The sequence below is a fragment of the Haliaeetus leucocephalus genome, unplaced genomic scaffold (assembly GCF_000737465.1).
Source record: "Haliaeetus leucocephalus isolate CR32 unplaced genomic scaffold, Haliaeetus_leucocephalus-4.0 Scaffold598, whole genome shotgun sequence".
Taxonomy (NCBI): Eukaryota; Metazoa; Chordata; class Aves; order Accipitriformes; family Accipitridae; genus Haliaeetus; species Haliaeetus leucocephalus.
The window spans coordinates 6,751,393-6,772,858 of NW_010973034.1; the positions used below are offsets into that span (position 1 = coordinate 6,751,393).

Genomic DNA, 21,466 nt, shown 5'->3' on the forward strand with positions numbered 1-21,466 from the left:
GTAATGTGTGCTCAAGACTGATAATACAGGAAGGATAGCAAGCATAGAATATACACAGCCCCAAATTCTCTGTCTCAAATATTGTGACTACACAAAACTGCACTGCACAGCAGAAACTGTGACATGATTTTTAGAGGTGACAGCATTCATTTTAAGGGAAACATCATTTGGCTATCACCCAGCCGAATAAATTTGGCTGAGATATCCATTCAGGCAGATGAAGTTAGGTATCTGGATCTTAATCAAGACAGACTCATTAACATTCTTATCCTTTAAAGACTCAAAGATTCCAAAACAAGTACTATACCTTACCAGAAAATCAGAATCAAAACCTAACAACAAATGCATGTCTTTAAAATGAAAAAGGAAACTTCAACTACTAATTCTGAAATTCTAAATGAAAATGAAATTATACTTTGATATACACACACACACCCCTGCCACAATAATATTTTTATAAACATACAGCAAGATTTGAAAGATTACCTGGTAAAAATACCATCCACAACACCAATTGTTGACTCCTCTGCAGGAACGTAAGAACCAATCTGTGCCATGACTGTGATCAATGCAACTTGCTTTATATAGGAACTCTTTCCTCCCATGTTGGGTCCAGTTATTATCATGACCCTTTCACCATCTCCCTGGAAATATAAAACAGTGATCAAATATGTTGTCCTGCACATGGTGCTTTTGTAATAAAGTCTGGTGTGTGTATGTGCTTAGAGGGATATAGGACAAGTCCTCAGGATTAAACATTCTGTTTCTAGATGAACAGCTTGCTTCATTCTTGGAGTTCATCACATTCACTTTTCAAGATACTATGAAGTCTCAGATGGAGAAATCCTCCTAAGACCTCTCCAGGCTGGTGAGAGAGAATCATCACAATCAACTTCCATGACTCTTGAGCAAAAAGGACAGAGTGAGGGGGAAACTTCCCATTCTCCATCAAGAAGCCAAGAAAGCACTCCAAGAATTTTCTGTGCAATTTTCTCTGGAGAAAGGGAGAAGCTCTTTCAGCATAGCTACTGCTATCCTAATTTGGTTGTGATCTGGATTCCTCTCCAGTTAAGAGATCTCATTGCCAAATGGGAGAAGATCTGGCAGACAAAGACCTGACCTAGATTTAATACCCATTCATAACTGCTTGCCTTGGTACAACACAGGCACATTCAAACTGACTGGCGACAAAAATTCAAGACATTGCTGAGTTTGGCAATATGTGACTGCAACAAAGATACTATGAGCAGACTGTACCCAATTTCTGTGTCTAGCCACTGAAATCCTATGGAAAATGAAATCAGATGCAAGAGCTCATCTCAGCTGACTCCCTATGGTACTGCTACGTGTCTATGGCTCCAGAATAAAACTGTCTTCCTCTTGTGTAAGACAATTGCTAATACAAAATTAAAACTCATTGGTGAATCTATAAAGCTTTTTCATAGCCTGAATCAAGTCTAGGAAATTTCATAACCTGAATCAAGTCTGTGCAAGGACTTCCAACAACTAGACTCTTCCTTTCTACTGGTAACATACAATGAATTCCAACAATTGACAAACTAACCAAAAGTCAGCATATTCCATTGCCCCATGGAGGGGCATGGAAGGAAGGACAAGCTGTGCATAATGAACATTAGCCACGCTACTTAAGAAACTTGGAACTGATCAGGCATTGTGACAACAACAAAAAAATCCCCACAGAATAAACGTCATGATCTTTACAGGTTTGTTTTTTGATCAGGCTTTCATTCTGTTAATAGGGAGGCAAATAAAATTCAGATAGAACTGTCACTTATGTCATAATCCAGATCATACAGGAGATACATCCAATCAATATTTATTATATGTAAAAAGCTGTTTAGATTTTGCGAAGAAAACCCCATCCATAAGGAAGTTGCAATAAAGTCAAAACCCAGAAAATGCCATTATCAGGAATAAAAGGATGGATGTAATAAAATGCATATGACTATACGGGAACAGAATTTGTAACATACTAGTCTCCAAGGTATAGTTTCAATACTTCTACTAAAACTTTGTCAGGGCCACCCTTTGGCTCAACACAACAGAATATATAGATACTTAAAACCAGAATGAGTTCATCTGTTAAAATCCATAAATTTCTTGCATGTGTTTGGTATCCCTCCAGGGTCCCTCCAACCATGTTTTGAGACTGGTGGCTGGTTTGCAAAGCCAGCTTTCAGAAGGAACATATGCTGTAACATCAGACCAGAGAACCCATCTGCCCTTACAATTCCATGCAACCATAAGCTAACATCTTATTGTAATTTATGGCTGAAGTTAAAAGTACTAAAAGAATCCATGAATATTTGGAGAGGAGAGGGGGAACAGAAGAATAAGATGTTTCTTTCAGGGCGCTGCAAGAAAGCTTTTCCTAAAGTTACATATTTGACAACATTTCAGCTGAAAACATGACAGGAGATGCATTTTCCTGCAGATTCAAACACATTAGTTTAAAACTAGAGGCATTTTAATAAACTGGGTTCCCAGCCACCTCTCTCAAAAAAGAGAGAACTCAAACCAACAGTAGAGCAAGAGTGATTCTACCCTGATCACTTGATTTTCTAATATTCAGTATTTAGAAAGCCAACATAAGAATGGGACTAACAGGGGAAAGTGCATGATGATTACTGAATGAAATGCTGAGGTTTTTTTAAATGCCGTCTGTTGCTTGTCTGGAGTTGACAAATAATTTTGAAAACATTCCCTGAAGTATTGCACAATATCTGTATCATTGTTCAGTATAGAACAGCATTTAAAAATATTTCCTGAGAAATACATACAAATTTGAACGGTTTTTATCACAGCAATGCTCCACACTGACATCTGTTTCATACCTTTTCTATATTTGTTTTATGAAAAGGCAGTTACGTTTTCAGAGTTAAGTTGCAAGCATATCTTTCATATTCTTTAAGAAGAGACATGTAGTATTTCAGAAAAGATACAGACAGGTAAATATTTAACAAAAAAATGTCAAAAGGACATGTAATTTAAAAGGCAGGTTTTAGTTTTTCAGGAAAGAAAGAAGAACGAAACAAACTAAAATACACTTATCAGAAACAGATATATGAAATAAAACATGGCAATGTTTCCTACCTATGGTAGTTGCATATTTATAGCAATTTTAGGTAATTTAGGTCATATAATTTAGGTAATATTGCACAGAAAAATGCTAAGAACTAGCCCCCCCCCTTCTTTGACCTACTGATAACAACACCAAGCAAATAATAGTCTTACTGCTTCTCAACATCATTCTCTATTGCAAAAAACAACAGCCAGAGGGAGACTTACAGGTAACATACAGCCTGCAAGCCACACCTTGCAGGGGGGGATCTTTATCATATATTAATACGAAAGGTGTCTTACAACTAATCTGCAGTCTACAGAGTACTTGATGCTACATAGTGAAGAGTCAGAGCTCCAAGTCTGCTTTGTCAGATTAAGAAAGGCTGTATGAAATTAATAATTCCAGAAAGAAAGGAAAAAACATAGTAGAGAAATACCTAGCCCCCCTGAGCTATCTTAGAATTAATTTGGAAAACTGAACCTGTAACATGTTACACAGACACTTAACGTGTTGCTATTTTGTATATTAAAAAACTCAAAAAATTGAGATAGTTATGACAAAATGCAGACTCCTTCTGATGACACTGTTAAAAAACCCCTGTAATTATTCGTTTTTAAAAAATAACCATTTAGAACTTTCATTTTGAGATCACCTTTCTTTTCTTTATGCCATTAAGACTGAACAAGGTTATAAAGACAGCATCTGACTGCAAGATATCAGAAAAAGGACAAAACAGATGTGGTCATGTCTAGCTATATCTCTCTGAAATACAACCAAGCAGACAATGGTATGATTAAATTATTTATTTTAACTTCCTGGCCAAAAAGCAAATCCCAGATTCCTTCCCTTGAATGATTTTGAAGCTCAAACAGTATCTCACTACTTACTGAAAGGTTAGTGGTGTTGGGAACATACTGATCCTGTTCTCCCAGTAGTACATCAATCACAGGGTGCCTCCCATTTTTTATAATTATTTCTTGCCGATTATCTTGCACAGTTGGTCTGCAAAAAGGAAGAAACATTAATTTCAATGGTTACTGAAACCGATTATTTAGAACTACTGTAACTAAAGCCTGCAGGAGGGTCGTCCATGATGCAGATTTTTGTGAAAAAAATACAAATGACAAAAATTAATTATCGCTATCAAGTACTTCTGAAGACTTCCTTGGTTTCACAAAACCCCTGGTTATAAAAAAAGATAGCAGATAGGATAAAGAAATTTTAGAGTATTTCCTTCATTTTTTCATTACCTAGGGGATGTTTTTAGTTGTTTATATGTATTCTAAAAAACTGGTAAGAACTACAAAATGAACAAGCAATAGCAAAACCCCCCAAACTGGAGGACAGTCGCCTTTTTTCCCACCACTGCACCAACTTCTGCAAAGTGCCACCTTTTGCAGATACATTTCGTACTGTCAGAATGATCTTGCTGATGAACTGGTCCAGCCTATTACGGCATTAAGTCCTAACTGGAGGGTGGGGAGTAAAGAGAATTGTCAACTATGTACATTATGACTGATAACACATTAACTGTCCATAGAAAGTGCTTACTAAGTTGAACCACTGAAATGACAGTACCTTTTTAGAAATTAATATGCAAAGTAGATCAATACTACTTACTTTTTTCCTCTCATCTCAAGCCACGTAAAAAGTTTTGTCTCAAATGCTTCCACCTTAGCTGCAAATTTGTCTACATGTCTACTAATGTAACATATAATTCTGCGTTACATATCTCCATGACTGAAAAGCTCTCTCTCCAAGAGTTGTGTGTTCTTCACAGAACAAAAAATGCAAAAGAAGCCCGTTCCACTGAATTATGACTATGATTTCTTTTTTGTTCTCTGCAACCTAGGTTTACTTTTTCATTGTAAACTGAAGTGCAGCATTCAATGGAGGTAAATGTGGTTTCATGCCTCAGCAACATTTTCCTCCACTAGAAGTACAATCACTCCGAAATCAAAGAGCAGTAATTTAGGAAAGTGGCAGCAGCTAAGAAAAAGAGAATACTGGAATAAAGCCACAGAATTTTTTTACTGGAAATTAACTAAAACTTTAGGCGGACTTTAGAGGGAAGATAAGATGTGGGAAGTATGATTTGTCTTGGGTTGAAGAATGATGATGCAATTTGAAAGGAAAATGGAGATAAAATATATGGCATATTAGCAACACAAAACACTGGTGAAAGAGGTGCAAGCTGATAATGGTGTGGTGTTTTTAGCATAAAGATATTTCCAGCAGTTGTACTGGGATGAAACCACTACAGACAACATCTTAGGCTTTGGGGACAAAGAAAGGAAATTTCACCCTCCACTTGCTGCATGGATAAGTTATTTGGAGCCGTAATGTGATGGTCTGAAAAGGGAAGAGCACATACCTAGAAGCACTTCCTTTTGTACCTCGCCACCGTGCATTCAAGAGAGGGAGATGACAGCTAAATGATCCATTTGCCATTTTATAATTCTGCCCCTGTCTTTAGAAATAATTCCCTCTTTTTAAGTGCTCGAGCCTCCTTCCACGTAACTGTGAGACAGGATGTGTTTTCAGGATGCCACGAGCCTTGATGACTGCCTGTTCTGGTTTCAGACAATGGGGCCTGCAGAAGTAAGGCTTCAGCCACAGTTATTCAAAAGGTCTGCCCTGCCCTGTGTTCCCACAATCAGACAATCATGTGTCATGCAGCAAGAGGGGGGGGGGAGGAAAAAGAAAAAAGCTCTGGAATGCATAACGTCCTTTAGTCATGTACTACCTTTTAAAAAGCGTTCCTTAAACAAATTCACAGTCTGCACAGTGGATACACAAACATCAGATGATGTTCTCTGGACTACATATGCCATCATCTTCAGGTATCTAACTTTGCTGCCTGAGCGCCCTGATGTTGTACGTTGTCCGTGTAAAGGATGGGTCTCCCAACACAGGAGTCCTGAGATGCCTCAAAACTGTAAGACGTGCTTACCTTTCTCCAGCAACTGTGCGGAGCACCTGTGTTCCTGACTTCATGACTCATTTACATGCCTCAATTAGGGTGACAGGAAAAAATCCTCACTTAATCAAAAAACATTCCTCCAGAATACTTAAATTAGTTAATATGGAGGTCCCATTTTTCTTTCAGTAGCCCTCCAAAATTAATTATTGACATCTTCCCTGCAGCTGAAGTTTCACTGAGAAGTCTCCTTCCTGCCAGTTTATAAGCTCTAAGCCACTTTTTAAAATTCAGTGAATTATTTAAACTCTGCACAGTGAGTTAATCAGATTTCAGTTTGTTTTCTCATCTGAGTATACAGAAATAAGTGAGCAATTACTTTCAAAGAGATTTTCATAGAGGCACACAAGATCCCAAGAGTCCAGAAGTGATCAATATTATCTTTAATGCTGTATAACTTATATGTAAGTTGATTCCCCTCCATCCACATACATTTAATACATGATTTGCTATATTTTCCACAGGTCCCAAATGTTACTAATTCATATGGTTATTCCTAAGCCATTGCCTGAGCACATGCAGCGCAGCCCCACAATGACAACATTTAAGAAGTTACACACAGCACTTTTCAAGAGAGAGTACGTGGACTGTCTGGCAGACGGAATGGCTGACGACTGGAAACCAACAGCCCTTGCAGGTGTGTCTACAGTAAACCTCAGAAACAGTAAGCGCTGACCTCTAGGACAGCACTCAGCCAGTTGAAGCAGTGGCTCAGTGAGTGTCCAGTGCCTCTGGGGACAGAGACCTCACAGTATGGAAGAAGGCACCCCAGCGAGACTGACTGTCTCTGTGCGGGTGCGAGAGATGTGGGCTCGTGGTGGTGGGGAAGACCCCAGCTGCAGGGTGTACAGGCTCAGAAGCCAGCTCTGAACCAACCTCTGGCAAAGCAGGACTTGTGGGTTCATGTCTCCCCACCACAGAGAGCAAGGGCGACAGCCTTGCCACCACCAGAGTCCCAGGCTGCGGTGCCTGGTGTGCATGTGTGGGTCTTGGGCAGAGGAAGGTGCACAGCTCATCAAATTTAACACACGATCCTAGGTGAGGCATCATCACCGCTCTGGAAGCTGGCACTAATATTTATCTATTATTTACCTGAAATACATCTTTGAAACATACCTCATACACCTTAGAATCTTAGGTATTAGAAAGACATTATAAATTCAGACCTTGCTGGGGGAAAAAAAAAAAAAAAAAAAAAAAAAAAATTTGCATGCAAAGTCCAACATATATTTATATTTATGTGATAGATCACCTACTAGATTCAGGTCAAACAGTAGACAGACAAACATAAGATATCAAATTTGAACTGCAATGTTTACAGATTTGCATTAAGCCCAGAGGTGTTGCTTTGCAAAATCAGATTAAGTTGAAGCTACTGTAAACAATTTTAATAATGCATTTTATTGTAGTACACATATTAAAATCAAATTTATTTTAAATACTCTCTTATAATTCCCTCTAAAATCCTAAATAAAAATTAAAAATTGATTACCTGCAGTAGTCTCCTTGTTTAGCCACCTGAGCCAATGAGAACAGACAGTCGACAGTTGCTAGGTGACCAATCGCTTTAGACACAGGGTGATAATGTTCACTAAAATGGCTATACCAAAACAGGGAAAAATAACAGGAGGAAGAAAAGAGAAAAAAATAATTTCATACAGATACAGAGGTACTGTCAAAATATACCCCATGCATGCTTCTCACAGGGCTCCTATGGTCTTTAAATCACTCTGAATTCAAATCTCCCAGCAGTGTATTAAGTTACAATATGAGGACACAATCTTAATCAAGACAGACTTCATGCTCCCATTGTAACAGTGAATTCTTTTTAAGCACAAGAAAGCAGGCAAAATGAAATTCATTAGATAGCATATAAAGGGTCTGCAGTTGATCCCTGCTGCATAAATGACGTCTATATATATGCCACTGTTATCACAGTGGCAACTGAATCCCAACTGCCAGTTCACCTCAACCATAAGTTACAGTAAAAAAAAAAAAAGTAAACTAAAACTGAACCTGCCTGAACCCAGGAGTTAGTAAAGTTCAATTTGAATAAAGTATGGTATCTACAACAGAAAATTCAAGAATTCATTTTCCATTTATGGTATTGCTTCCATAATGTACCATAACGATGTTACCAGAAGAACAGTTTTCAGTAGAGTTCATTCTCTTAGCCCTCAAGAATTTCTTTTTTTCCTCTCCTAGTCTCAAAGATACAACATGGAATATAAAACCAGTAGGGGAATGAAATCTAATTTTAATAAATAAATAACTAAATAAATGGAGGGGTGGGGAAGAAGAGCATTTTCCTACACACAGGTCTTTCCTTGTTGTATGCTGCTATCATACAACACTATTGAAAACAGCAAAGTGAACATGGAAAGCAGCAGATCTCAGTAAAGAAAGGTTAAAATAGGTCTACTCAAACTAACATGGCTAGTATACTGGCAATAAATTATTTAACATAACTATTTTTATAGTGTTGCAAAGGCAACACATCTGGAGAAGAATGAATCAGAATGTTTTTCTAGTTTCTATCAAATTTTATTTGCTGAATAATTTTAATTGCTGAATTCCTACTAGAAGGCAAACCTTGGCATCAGTTACCTCCAGTGAGACAACTTCAGAAGGAACTTGTTAAGTTTTTGCAGTGGGGAAAAAAGCACAAGTGAAAGCGAGCCAATTATCATTGCATGACATGAGGGATAATTTCAGTGGGTCTGTAACTCATAGAAGTAAAAAAATAATTGATAACCAGACACCTGAAAAATTAAAGGTATTCAGAAATTTGAGAAATATTTTTTAAACTCCCATTTTAAAGATCCTTTGGCTAAATAGTCAAATAACTCCATTCAAAATTCTGATCTGAGACAAACAGATCTTCCGAGCCAGTTGTGAGGGACAGTAACACTCCCACTACTTTCCAGCAAACAGACACACAGTCAGTCGCAGGGTTAGCGTACAAAATATAGGGCTATGGAGAATCACACTCAAGCAACTGCCCAAACATCCTGAACATTCCTAACTCAAAAACTGTAAGTAACACTGCAATTGTACTTAATTTATTATTGCTTTTTTAGTAATAGCACACTCAACAGTGAAGCCATAGTCTATTTCAATTAATATTAAATGTGAATTTGGTTAGTTTGTATAATAAATTCGTTTTTCAATTCACTTACATTGCACTTCAATAATAAACCTACTGGATTCAGTTTCATTCATTTACAATCAGTTGTACTTTCAGGTTCTTAATGCTATGATATTAGTTTCAAATTTTGAGAACCACCTTATACATTTAATGGTGTATTTTCATCAGAATTTTAAAATCTAGAGACATCACTGCTGGTCTCGGGACGCAGTCTGCAAAGGTCTTGCCTTCAAATGCTTTAAATTGAAGAACACTGTTTTAATTGACTATCTTTAAAGTTGTTATGGGCAACATAATTGAATTATCAACTTTTTTTTTTAAAGATAAACATTTTTTTCCTGTTCTTACAGCAAAAATAAAATAAAATACATAACAATGATAAAAACTGACTCTATTTTGTAAACTCACTCTAAAAAATTTAGCCATTCAGCACTGCAGTCAAGGACTAGCTGCTCCCGGAGCTGGTTCAGATGTCTGTAATTTTCTATAATAAAAGGAGAGTGGAAACGGCTGACAGCTTTTGTGCTGGAAGAGAGAGAAAAGCCAAATAGGATATCAAGGTTACTAAGCAATCAGTTACACCATCCACATGCAAAATTGGACTACTTCTCTTATTCTCTGTGAGCCTTGAAAATGGATGTTAAAAAACATATTCTTTTATTGTGGTACCAAACTCTATTGATTCCAGTGATCTTTATTGTGAATAAAGTGATCGGTGACCGCACCACTGCCTATTCAGAAGGCTTTCGAAATGTTTTTCACAATGTAGCGTGTATCACTGAAGTTTATATATTTCACAAAATTCTGTTCAGCAATACACTGCACAAATGGATGACTCTTCAGTGACTGACTGCACATACAATGAACTCCAAGAAAAAAATTTCACTTTACAGAGCAAAACTTCGTGATAAGCCTGCAATAAACTTCGTAGATCTTGCTAGTTTCCATTTATTTTAAGGAATCACTTTGGCATTCCCAGGCATTCTTTTACAAAATCCAGATTAGCTGTAATTTGTTCTTCATTATCTTAATTCTGGCTAATCTGTGCACTTTTAATACTGAATTCTTGCATAAATGAACAGAACATCACTTCAGAGTTCACCTTGATTATGCCTATTTCTGGTGTGAGATGTCTGTGCACACATTATACACCAGGCCTTGTGGAGAATTCAGCATTTACATGGACTCTACACATCATAACATTAAGGTATTCAACCTGTTTAAATAATAAAACAAATGACTGAAAAGAAAAAAGTCAGCTACATAATTCAGTCCATCTCTGTTTCACCTACTGGAAAAAGTATCCAAAACTATCTAAAATCATGCTTATATAACACTAAGTACCAAAGCAAGCAAAGCTTGTCTGTATGAATAAGTAAAATGACATTTTAAATACACTGAGTTTATTGAGATGCACAGACAGGTATTTGCACAGCTACCTTTACCTTTCTGAATAAACTAAGAACAATCAAAATTCTATGAAAGATTTGTATGTACAAACTACGGGCACAACTGAATCAAGACCATAGTTTTGACACCAGTACATGTACTTTGAAAGATTAAGCAAGTAATATAGTGCACTAAGGATCTACCATGTAAAAAGAAGCGTTTTAATAACTCAATTTTTTTCAGTTTGGTTTTGTTTGCTTTTAAGCAAAACTTATTATGGGCAGTAAATTAACATAACAATTTTTTTTGGTTCGTTTTCAGTTTAAAAAGAAAAAACAAACACATGGAGCAATGAGAACGTGTACGTAATTAATTGTAATACCAAAATACCACTTTTTTTCTTAAATATTAAAATCGAACAAACTTCAAAGACATTTTACATACCTACTAACCATAACCCAGTCAGATGGCACAGATGATTTATGGGAATTCTTGACTTCTATCATAAACTAAAACAAACAGAAATGTAGTATCATGACAAGTTAGGAAGACTACAGAACCACAGTCATCATATATCAAGAAATCTGCATGCATCACAGGAAAACCATATTCAGCCTGAAGAAACTGAGCAGACCAGAAGCTAACGTTCTTTTTCCCCCAGAAGTGAGAGTTATAACACACACATTTTCTGCCAAAAGAGCAACTCCTATCTTGAGCTGTTCTTGTGCCCTACCACGTTGCTGCCCCATCTCTGTCCTTCTATTCCTCCATCCCCTAACACACTCTCCTCACCTCACTCTTATCAAGCCAAAACCAGACTAAAGCTAGTAAGTCTTGCTTACCTGCTCCTGACCGGGCCTTGTAGAGAATTCAGCATTAACATGCACTCTACGCTATATACCACCTGTACTGAGGCTACTCCTTATCAGCGAGGTGTGCCTTCCTGCCTAGGGATCAGTGATTCATACCGAGCCATAGTTACCTGTAACAGGTCACAGACAAGAGCTCAAAATCTCAAGTGCTAGCACTGTATCTACAGTGCCTTGCTTCAAGTTTGTATCAGCTTAGGGTCAGAAAGGGAAGGAATAGGGGAAACCAGTAGTAGTGGCAAGAGGTTCAGCGCACTGAAATTTACACAATGTGTTTATTGCAGTATTTTATATGATTCATGTTGGTTATCTTTGTACCATTAGCCTGAGGTCCTAGATGTCAAAGAATTCAGGCATTCTTAAATAAAAGAATTCAGTTGGAAAATGAATTTCTAGCAGAGATTAGATTAACCCAGAATCTGATCACCTTTACAGAAAACCATGAGACTCTCATCTGACAAAGCTTTTCCATTACAGTTAGTACGATTTAGATAAAAGCTTCCACACCTCACCAGAATAGCCAGCAATCATCTTCAAGTACAAACAAGAATAATAATCCTAACATGAGCACAAGACTCCAGCAAAGATGAAGTGCACTAGTTCTTAGTTCACCTAAGACACTTTTAAAATATTTGGTACTGTAGAAACCCTGAAATTGCATAATACACACAAGACAGACTGAATATGGGTAGAAGCAGAGATCTGCAAAGATTTGAAAATGAGCCAACTGCTCCTGCCACTAGTGGCATTGCTGATGTGCTGGTATTACAGTTTTTTCTAAAGTTCATCTCAAAACAATTAAACATGCTGTGTTTATGAAAGGAAGACAGAAAATAGTACCACATTTATGTCTATGCTGGATGCCTACACAAACTCAAAACAGCCTAAATTAACACAGCCAGTTCAATTGCCTGGTTTGTGGCTAGTGAGAAACAAGCAGAGAGGTTGCAATCTTCTTCAAAACAACAAAAGCATTTGCTTTTTCGTCCTTTTATTCTTAGCCCTATTAAATAAATAATTGCAGTATTAAATAAACTGGGACCAAAGCACTGCTTATGCAATGCAAGAAGCAAATACTTGCCAAATGCAGCAATTTCTCTCTAAATCCTGCCTGAAACAAATAGCAATGCTATCACTATCTGGAGAGCTTTCTGTCCTGTTTAGTGCACACTACGAATTACGTTAGAGGTCTAGAAACAAAAAGGTAAGATAGATACAGGTGTAACCTTATATCTTGGAAAAGGTATGTGTCAACTGGATCTTCATCTGAACTCTAACAGGAACTTAACAAATGTAAGTTAACACACAGTGGGCTGACTCTGAAAATCTAACCATGTATTCATAATCATGGGTTTGGGGGCACACATGGCAGAGTAAATAGTTTGACACCCCCCGCCCAAGAAGGCTTGTTCCCTGAACAGATGTTCAGAGTAGGGGGATATGTAAAAAAAGCTTCCTGGCAGCTTCTCTCTTTCAGAACTAGCAAACCATGAACCTGTTTCTGCCCAGGTCTGTGTGAAGAAGCATTTGAATGCTACATCTATAAGAGTGCTACAAGAACTTAAGAAGAATATACCATATAGATCTGAGGAAGAAAGAGCTTAACTCAAAGAGACTCTTGTTATGCCTATGCTCTGCTCCTCCCTTACAATTCCTTTTCCATTACTTCCATTCCTTTAGTGTCTTTCCTCACTGACCACCTTCTCTAATCCTTCCTCTACTGCCTCTTTTGATGTCTACGAAACACCCATACCAGATGTAATTAAAGAATAGCTATCTCTAACCTCTGCAGCTCCTTTCATGAATATACAAAATAGATCTTTTTGTCTGCAATGGTTTCTGAGCCTTCCCCTGCTACAAAGGCCTCCTCTCCTAAATGTGTGTGTAGTGACTGGTGGTTTCTGAAACTCTCCTGTCCAGTTCACATCTGATTACTTCCTCAGATGCTCTCCTCTCTCTGATTAATTCTTCTCTTTGCCTTTCCTTCACACATGTGTCATCATCCACCTCTTCATCCACCCTCTCTGAGAGAAACCTTTCAAATCCTGGCTCATCCCTTCCTCACACAATAGTCAGACGCACTCTTCCATGTTTCCTCTTGGACTTCAGCATCCATGCTGACAGCCTACCCAGCTCTTCAGCCAAGTTTCCTCTTCTCAGCTTCACCATCAAAAGAAATATCCATCCGAGGTCTTTATCAAATGCTGCTATCTCTAACTCATCCCTTCTCACATTCTCTCTCACTTTCAGCATTGCCTGTCCGCTCCCTGCTCTGTCTCTTGGGTCTTCCTCAGCTTCCTAGGTCCTCACCTTTCTCTCCTTCCTAGGTGACAGGGGGCTGCTTCCAGCTCCTTCCCTCCCTATCCTCACTGATTCATCTCTTTTACTCCCAACTCTCCTTCAGTTTCCTAACTCTCTTCTTTTCCCAATTTTCTGTGGAGTTCTCCCCAGCCTTCCTACTCTCAGTTCCCAAAGGACAATGCTGAACAGTGCTACCTTAGTGCTCCTTCCAGCTCCCCCCCAGATCTGGCAGGATCTGTCATCTCTTTGTTCTTGCACTGAACTTCTCAGCTTGCTGGAGCATGGCCTGCCCACACTTGCACAGCAACTAGCAAAAAAAAGCTCCAGTCCGCAACAACCGTTTCTAAGAATTAAAAGTAAAATAACATTTATCATTCTTTAACACTGTTCCTCTGCTCTCCCGTCTTTCAAATTACAGTCTTAATCAGTACTTACAAATCATTTTACCATTCTTCAAATTAACCTAATGCTATGCTTCCTGGTTCTCTGAGAATATTTCAGCACTTAATAGCCGCATAATTAACCTCGGACATATGCAAGTGTTTTTACATATACAGAAGAGCAAAGCATTACTGAACAAAATTCAACTGTGCTAAAATGTTTTTATTATTTAAATCAGTAAAGTAATTGACAACAAATTAAAAAGTGGCACTATGACAAAACTGTTCTTTAAAGTTGTACAAAAGGTTATAGTCAAATGACCTCATCAAGTATCATACTAAATGAAGGGAGCTCTAGTTAAGTCTGACTTTTAAGTTATTTTCTAGACAAGAAAGGGTACAGTCATACAGAATAGATAGCATATTACCTCTTGACCAGAAACTGTAACATACTCTGCAGAAGGATTCTTAATCTGTTTACGAATGTCCAGCAGATGCAATTGGATTTTAGAAAGCACATCCAGGATCTCCTCCTTTCTCTTTCTGATGACAGGGAAGTCTGTAAGGTCCTTGAACAATTGGGTTTTATCTCCAGTCCTATCCAGAAGAAGCATAGGATAAAATAACAGTAAAATCAAAGATACGTTCTCCAGTTCTACTGGCTACATCCATATTTTTATTAGTTATTCTCATTTGTTTTAACACTAGCTTTATTCCTCTCTAAATACAGCTTTTCTGTTACTTGGCCATAGTACAGCACATTTACTGAAAGCTGCCATACACACTACATAAATAGAAAGGCACTTTGTATATGCACTCTAAGAGGCCACACCAAGTTACGCCCCCCAATGTATTCAAAACCAATCTATTCCTGTTCCTTTCTACTCTATCATACTATGCTCCTTCTTCCATACCAAACCCTGCCGACTCGTTTTTTTTGTTGTCTCTGAATATGCATCCTGCAGCTTTCTGTTTGCTCTCCCTTGGTCGAGCAGAGCAAGAAAAGGAAGCACAAGAAAGATCATTCCCTTCTGTCTCAATTCATAAATCTGGCATGCAATTGCTGCCCCAACCTGGAGCATCCCAAGTGCCAACAATATCTTTGTCATGATTAAGTGTGAAGCTTTAGATAATTGCTGCATAATGTGAACACAGATTTTTGACATATTTAGAATTTGGCCATATTTGTGCAGATTTTAATGAGGAATGCAAAGAAAAATCCCTCCCATGAGGCCTTCATCAAAGCAGGATGTCATTAGGAATTTCTCAGAGTAGCTTTCTTCTTTTCTCAAGAAAAGATTAACCAGAGCATTTTTTAATACATGCAAAACAATGCTCTTTTCTAGTCTCACTGTCAGAAAATGACAGAATTGTTTTGGCTGCACTATCTCAGCTCAGGATTGAAACCTGAAACAGACAATGCCATTCAAATGTTTAAAATTGGGAAGCTGAACAACCTATTAAAAATATGGTTGTCATAAAAAAAATCAAAAATTCAACTTATCCTAATAAGTATCAGGCAAACAATAGAAAGCAGGGCAATCAGCCCTAAGTTAACTGGAATACACATTTGTATTTCAGAGCAAATACAAAACTGTACCAGTTAATTACATAATTACCCTGAAATCTAATATTTGGAGAGCAAGTAATTAGCAAACTGAAAGTAATAAAACTTAGAAGTAATAAAAGTCTAATATTCTATCTACTCCGATACCCCCTTGCCTGAGAATGAAACTACAACTGGAGCCAGTGACCAGACAGGTAACACAAAGCTGTGCTTTGATTTTGCATTACATGGATGCAGTTATTATATAAGTGACAGTAAAAATACCATTTTAAAATACAATACTAATTTTTAGAAATGATTTTGTGCTGATTAGACGTGTTTCCATGGGAATGCAAGGAAAAAAAAGATAGCTAGTAGCCAGCAGCTGATTGTGAAGACTGTCACTGCTATGCGATACCTACCAAAAATTTAAAACTTGACAGTTTAAGAAAACCCACAAAACCCCAAATCTCGAACTCCCCCTAAAAACCCTGGAGGATAGAGATACTTTTGAAAACCACTACAGGATTTTATCCACATAATAAAATTAACACATGATACAGTATACTTACGTGTGGCAAGTGTGTGCACATATGCATATGAGTAGTCACAATGATTTCAATGAAAGAAAGGTTTTTGAGTACAAAGAATATTGCCATACAAGTTTGAGATATATAAGGGCCAAAAGGTAAGTTATTTTAGTCATCTTGAATAAATGCAAATAAAATACATGCATTCTGCAGATCAATGATGGTATCTTCTACCTACACTGTTATATCTTATTTTTGAATACTATTCTAGCCATCATCAATACAGTGACAGAAAAACCCCGTATTTTAAACCTACCTACAGTAAACCTGGTACAATTAAGATACAGTCTGTTTTCTCATAACCTGCCACAACTATAACTGGATACCATGCATCAGTAGAAATCTCATAATCCCACCTGTCCAATGGGCATAGCAAATCCTGCTACCCTTCTCAACTTCTAAATTTACATACCATGCATCTGTCTCTAATTCAGAAGCAAATAAAAGTAAGTTCTAGGCTTTAATTCTTAAATTTTCTTTAATTTCAAGTCTCAGAGAAATATAAAGAAGATTTTTATAAATAAGTTTGATGTTTATTTTTAGTCTGTTTTGAAAATAAAAGATCAAGACTATGCTCCCCCAGTATAACTACACATTAAATTATGTACCATATCTTTTATCAAAGAATCTCTAGTTATATCACAGTCAAGTGTATCTCATAATATTACACATGAGGAAAAGTTCAAAGTTAAATGAAACTTGCTTATAGCAGGGAAGTTTAGGATGATCTGGATATAAAGCTGGATGATACTCATTTTTTGTTCAGAATGTCCTCTCAACCTGTTGTGTAAACAAAAACAACACTGAAAGGAGACCAAAAACCTGCAGAGTCAAGTGCTCAGAAAGGTTGCTTGTGCAAGCCAGACAGGCTGCCTCTGTGCCTAGTAGCATGAGAGAACCTTTTTTAGAAGATTTTATACTGCTTTTTTTTTCTGAAAGACAGTGACCTTTACTGGTCACAAGGTATTATCCTAAATCCTGGCCTCTGAGAGGTTTTTTTACACATCCCTCCCCTACTGAACTCATGTTCTTGCTTTACTATTCTGCATCTTAAGACTCCTGCTACCTTCTTCCTCTCGTTAAAACTAGGATCTAGGGGTAACAATGGAGGCAGCAGTTCTTCAGAAGAAACAGTGTATAACAAATTCTTTAAAGACACTCTCCCTTATAATGCATATTCATTCCAATTCAGCATCTTCTTCCTTTGTCTACCATTTTTTTCTTGGACCAACGAAGGACAGAATTAAGATACAAAAGGGCAGACAGCCTCCTTCCTTCCAGGTCACCTCTCCAAGACTGCAGGAACACAATTGCAGGGAAAAGCCTGATCACACCCAGAGCCTAAGGTAGGTGCTCGTTCAGTCATTCTCTAGAGGGAGTCCACAAACAGGGCACTAACCCCAGAAATGCTCTGATGGGGTGCAAGTCACACAGGCTACATGGAATCTTGAGAGCTATTAAACTTTATATTCTCTGTCATTAGTAAGTATGTAAAGAGATTTTTTAAAAAGCATAGGGGGCACTCAAAGCTCTGATGAATTTTCACAAAAATAGTAAAAGGCATACTCCTGAAAGCAGAGCAGCCACTCTGCTGAAGGTCAAGTCTCTCTTCAAAAGGAATAGCTTCTCTATTTAAAAAAATAATTTAAAAGTTGTTAAACAAATTAACATGAGCAAAACATATTTTGCTCTAAATTCATTCCCCAAAACAGCTGAATAACTTTCAAAAAATTATTCAGCCTGAGGCAGACACCTACTAGGCAAAATATTTGCTTAGTTTAACTTTAAAAAAAGAATATAAGCTGTAGAAAACAACCACCTCTGCTTTAACTATAAGCAACCTGTAGACATGTAAATATAAACCCCAAAATATAAAACTACAGTATATTAAAATAAGATGCATAATTCGCATAAGTGAATACATTTAGTCAGAAAGCCTATGAGGCATGTAAGATTCATCTATTTTCTCTACTTACTTGGCTGCTTCTTCATTAAGGATCTTTAAATAATGTTTTACTGGGGAGAGAAGTTCTGGGATTTCCAATAGTGCATTTTGTAATAGAGGCGTTTTCACATGAGAATGTATGACTGGAACAAGAGCTTGAATTTCCAAGTCCAGACGAGACAGGGTGCTGACTATCAAGAAGAACTCTTGGGTTGAGCACTGAGAAGGGAAGCAATGTCTAAATCATTACAATGTATTATATTTTCATTAAATCCTACAGGTTCTTTTGCTTTTTGAAAATGAGACAGAATAAAATGAAAATGTATGTACTGTAACACAGCTGCATAATCTTATCACATGCAAAAGATTAAAAAAGCATACTAATTGTTTCAAGCATTGTCATTAGGAATCAGTCAAGAGCTGATTTCCGTTATTCCTGTTGCTGGATGGAGATGTGTAACATATGCAGTAGACAAATAGCAGAAAAATGGGCCAATAATGTGCAAACAGAAAAAAAGCAGGTTGGATAATTTTATGAGCACCACAACTTGTCCATAAGGGCTTGTGAATCCGTGTGTGTTGTTATCTGAACCCCCAGGCTGCTGTTTTGGCAAGAGAGGGTTTGGAAAGACAAGGTCAGGTGCAGACAGGGAGAGTCTTGGAAGAAGTACACAGGAAAGTAAAGAAAAAAAACCCACAGAAAGAGAAAACCAGCAGTCACTGTTTAAAGTTTGTGTAGCTTTTGCCAGCTTCAGCCTCCGGCTGGTTACTCTGAGGTCTATGTGATGAGAAGACTAAGAAGAACGCACTAACCCAAGTCTTTGTTTTATATCCTCTCCTCACCCCAGAGTTATGAAAGAGATTCTTCTATCTTTTTCAGTCAGTTAGCCAGGGTATCATCAAAAGGGAATCTCCCAGATTGGAGCCAATAGCACACAGCACTTTCAGAGCTTGCTTCATGATATCCACAGAGTTGGAGCATGTTGGTTTCCTTAAAGCAGCTTCTCACCAAAAGCAGTGACTTGAAAGAGCAAAACTCCTCTCTTGTTAACCATTAATTTTACTTCTCATGTAGCTCAAATATTTTGCTGTTAGATTCTAGAGGCTCTTCAGTGTTAACATAGTTTGTTACCTTTAGCTCATTTTCAAGAATTAGCCATCAGGGTCAGGATTTTGCAAGCAGTTAACAATCCTAACAAAACAATTCGCCTCCTGCCACACTCCTAATCCCCCCCCCCCTCAGTTGTCCCATTCAACTCTCAGTCACCCAAAGTACTCATGCTCCACCTGCAGGTAATAGCAATTCTGAAGTGGTCTTTACAGAAGTAAGTTTGCATTTTGCTACACCACATTTGTATACCGAATGGAAACCCAGTCCTATGAGACACTTAATGCCTTCAAACCCTGCTGAATTCAGTGGCACTGCAGGTCATTTCCATTTCAGAACGTTTGAAAAAAGTTGTCCACAAATAATGCTGATATTTTTTCACATTTTATTGATCTGTAGAAACATTCCTTCTTCGGTCTTCTGAACTTCTCCCATCAGTCAACTGACACCACTGAAAAAACCACTTTATTTTCCTCACCTGAGGATGCAAGAAAGGCAATAGGATATAGTGAATGCTTCTACCATAATATTCTTTGTATGCCGCATCCTTCTCTTCCTACATTTTTTCTCTCTCCTACTCAGGCAACATACAGTCTAGAATTTAATTTCTGGTCAGTATTTTGTGGTGATCAGTACAACATTGATTACAGAACATGTAGGCTTCAGTGAATCACTATTTCATAAAACATGTCTACATTTTTTGTTATCCCTTCTCTTTCAATTTCTCCCCAGAGATAAATTTTTCTTTCTTTCCTTCCCACACCCATATGCAAGAACTAAGACATTTATCTCATCTATTACACTGTAGTTATTTCTCCCAAATAACTTCTGTACCCAGACACAGAAGCAAGTATTAACAAAAATGCTGGGCTGGAAAAGAACATTTCTCTCTGTCCCCACATATGTAAACCCTAAAGTAAGTTTGCTCTGTAATGCCTACTAGCCCTTCAGAACATGAAGGCCATCTAAACGGAACCTTCTGAAAACCACAAAAAATAAATTAAGGTACAGTCCAGTTACAGCCTTAGCCCTCTTCTCATTAAATACATGTCACTGCTGTGACCAGTGATGGGAGAGTGGCCTCCATGCTGTATAAACATGGAATAAAGATACATCTAAACCTGCAGCCTTGGCAATTTACTATGGACACTGGAAGTTGTACATGACTGACTAAGGCTAGCAAGAAAATAATTTATAAGGTTACTTGCTGTGTTCACTGATTTGCTGTCTCATAAAGACTATATTAAACAAAAATCAAAGAAAAATCATTCCTAGACATTTAAAATGCATTCCATCACATGAGTAAGTAAATGTAACTGAAGATATCTTAAAGCCAGTATCTGTTAGATAGTTGGAGAGTTCCAACTAACCTGAAGCATGGCTGTGTGCTGAAGAATTGCACTTGTCATACCAAACAGGCAAGGTTGGTAGATATTTGACTAAAGGAATATGCAGTTTAACCAAGGTATTTCATGACATTCGGGAAGGCCAGAGAGATTACATGCTGAATGCTGCTGGAAAACCTAAGTTCTTCTTTGTTTCAGATCCATGGACGTTAGAGATAGAAGAGACCCATTAGGTGGTGTCCTGGTTTCAGCTGGGATAGAGTTAATTTTCTTTCTAGCAGCTGGTATAATGTTGTGTTTTGGATTTAGTATGAGAAGAATATTGATAACACACTGATGACTTCAGTTGCTGCTAAGTAGTCTTTGTACTAAGTCAGGGATATTTCAGCTTCTGATGCCCAGCCAGCAAGAAGGCTGGAGGGGCACAAGAAGTTGGGAGGGGACACAGCCAGGGCAGCTGACCCCAACTGGCCAAAGGGGTATTCCACACGGTGTGATGCCATGCCCAGTGTATACACCAAGGAGGGTAGATTGCTGCTTAGGAACTAACTGGGCATTGGTCAGTGAGCAACTGCATTGTGAAGCACTTGTTTTGTATATTCCAATTTCTTTATTATTATTATTGTAATTTTATTAACATTATTATTGTCTTCCTTTGTGTCCTATTAAACTGTCTTTATCTCAACCCACAAGTTTTACTTCCCCCCCTTCCCCCCGTGATTTTCTCCCCCATCCCACTCGGGGGGGGGGGGGGGGGGGGGGGGGGAGGGCGGGCGGGG

At 37.9% G+C, this 21,466-nt stretch overlaps 1 protein-coding gene across 1 annotated transcript in view; it reads right to left on the reverse strand.

The window, feature by feature from the left end:
* The window catches only part of MSH3 (mutS homolog 3), a 118,750-nt gene that overhangs the window by 25,228 nt on the left and 72,056 nt on the right, over positions 1–21,466 (reverse strand). The window contains exons 14-20 of the mRNA XM_010578093.1: positions 18,265–18,452; positions 14,581–14,749; positions 11,047–11,111; positions 9,622–9,738; positions 7,558–7,665; positions 3,973–4,087; positions 487–644 (exon numbers count right to left, since the gene is read on the reverse strand). Coding sequence (XP_010576395.1) covers positions 487–644; positions 3,973–4,087; positions 7,558–7,665; positions 9,622–9,738; positions 11,047–11,111; positions 14,581–14,749; positions 18,265–18,452 — 920 coding nt within the window. The remainder of the gene's footprint in view (positions 1–486; positions 645–3,972; positions 4,088–7,557; positions 7,666–9,621; positions 9,739–11,046; positions 11,112–14,580; positions 14,750–18,264; positions 18,453–21,466) is intronic.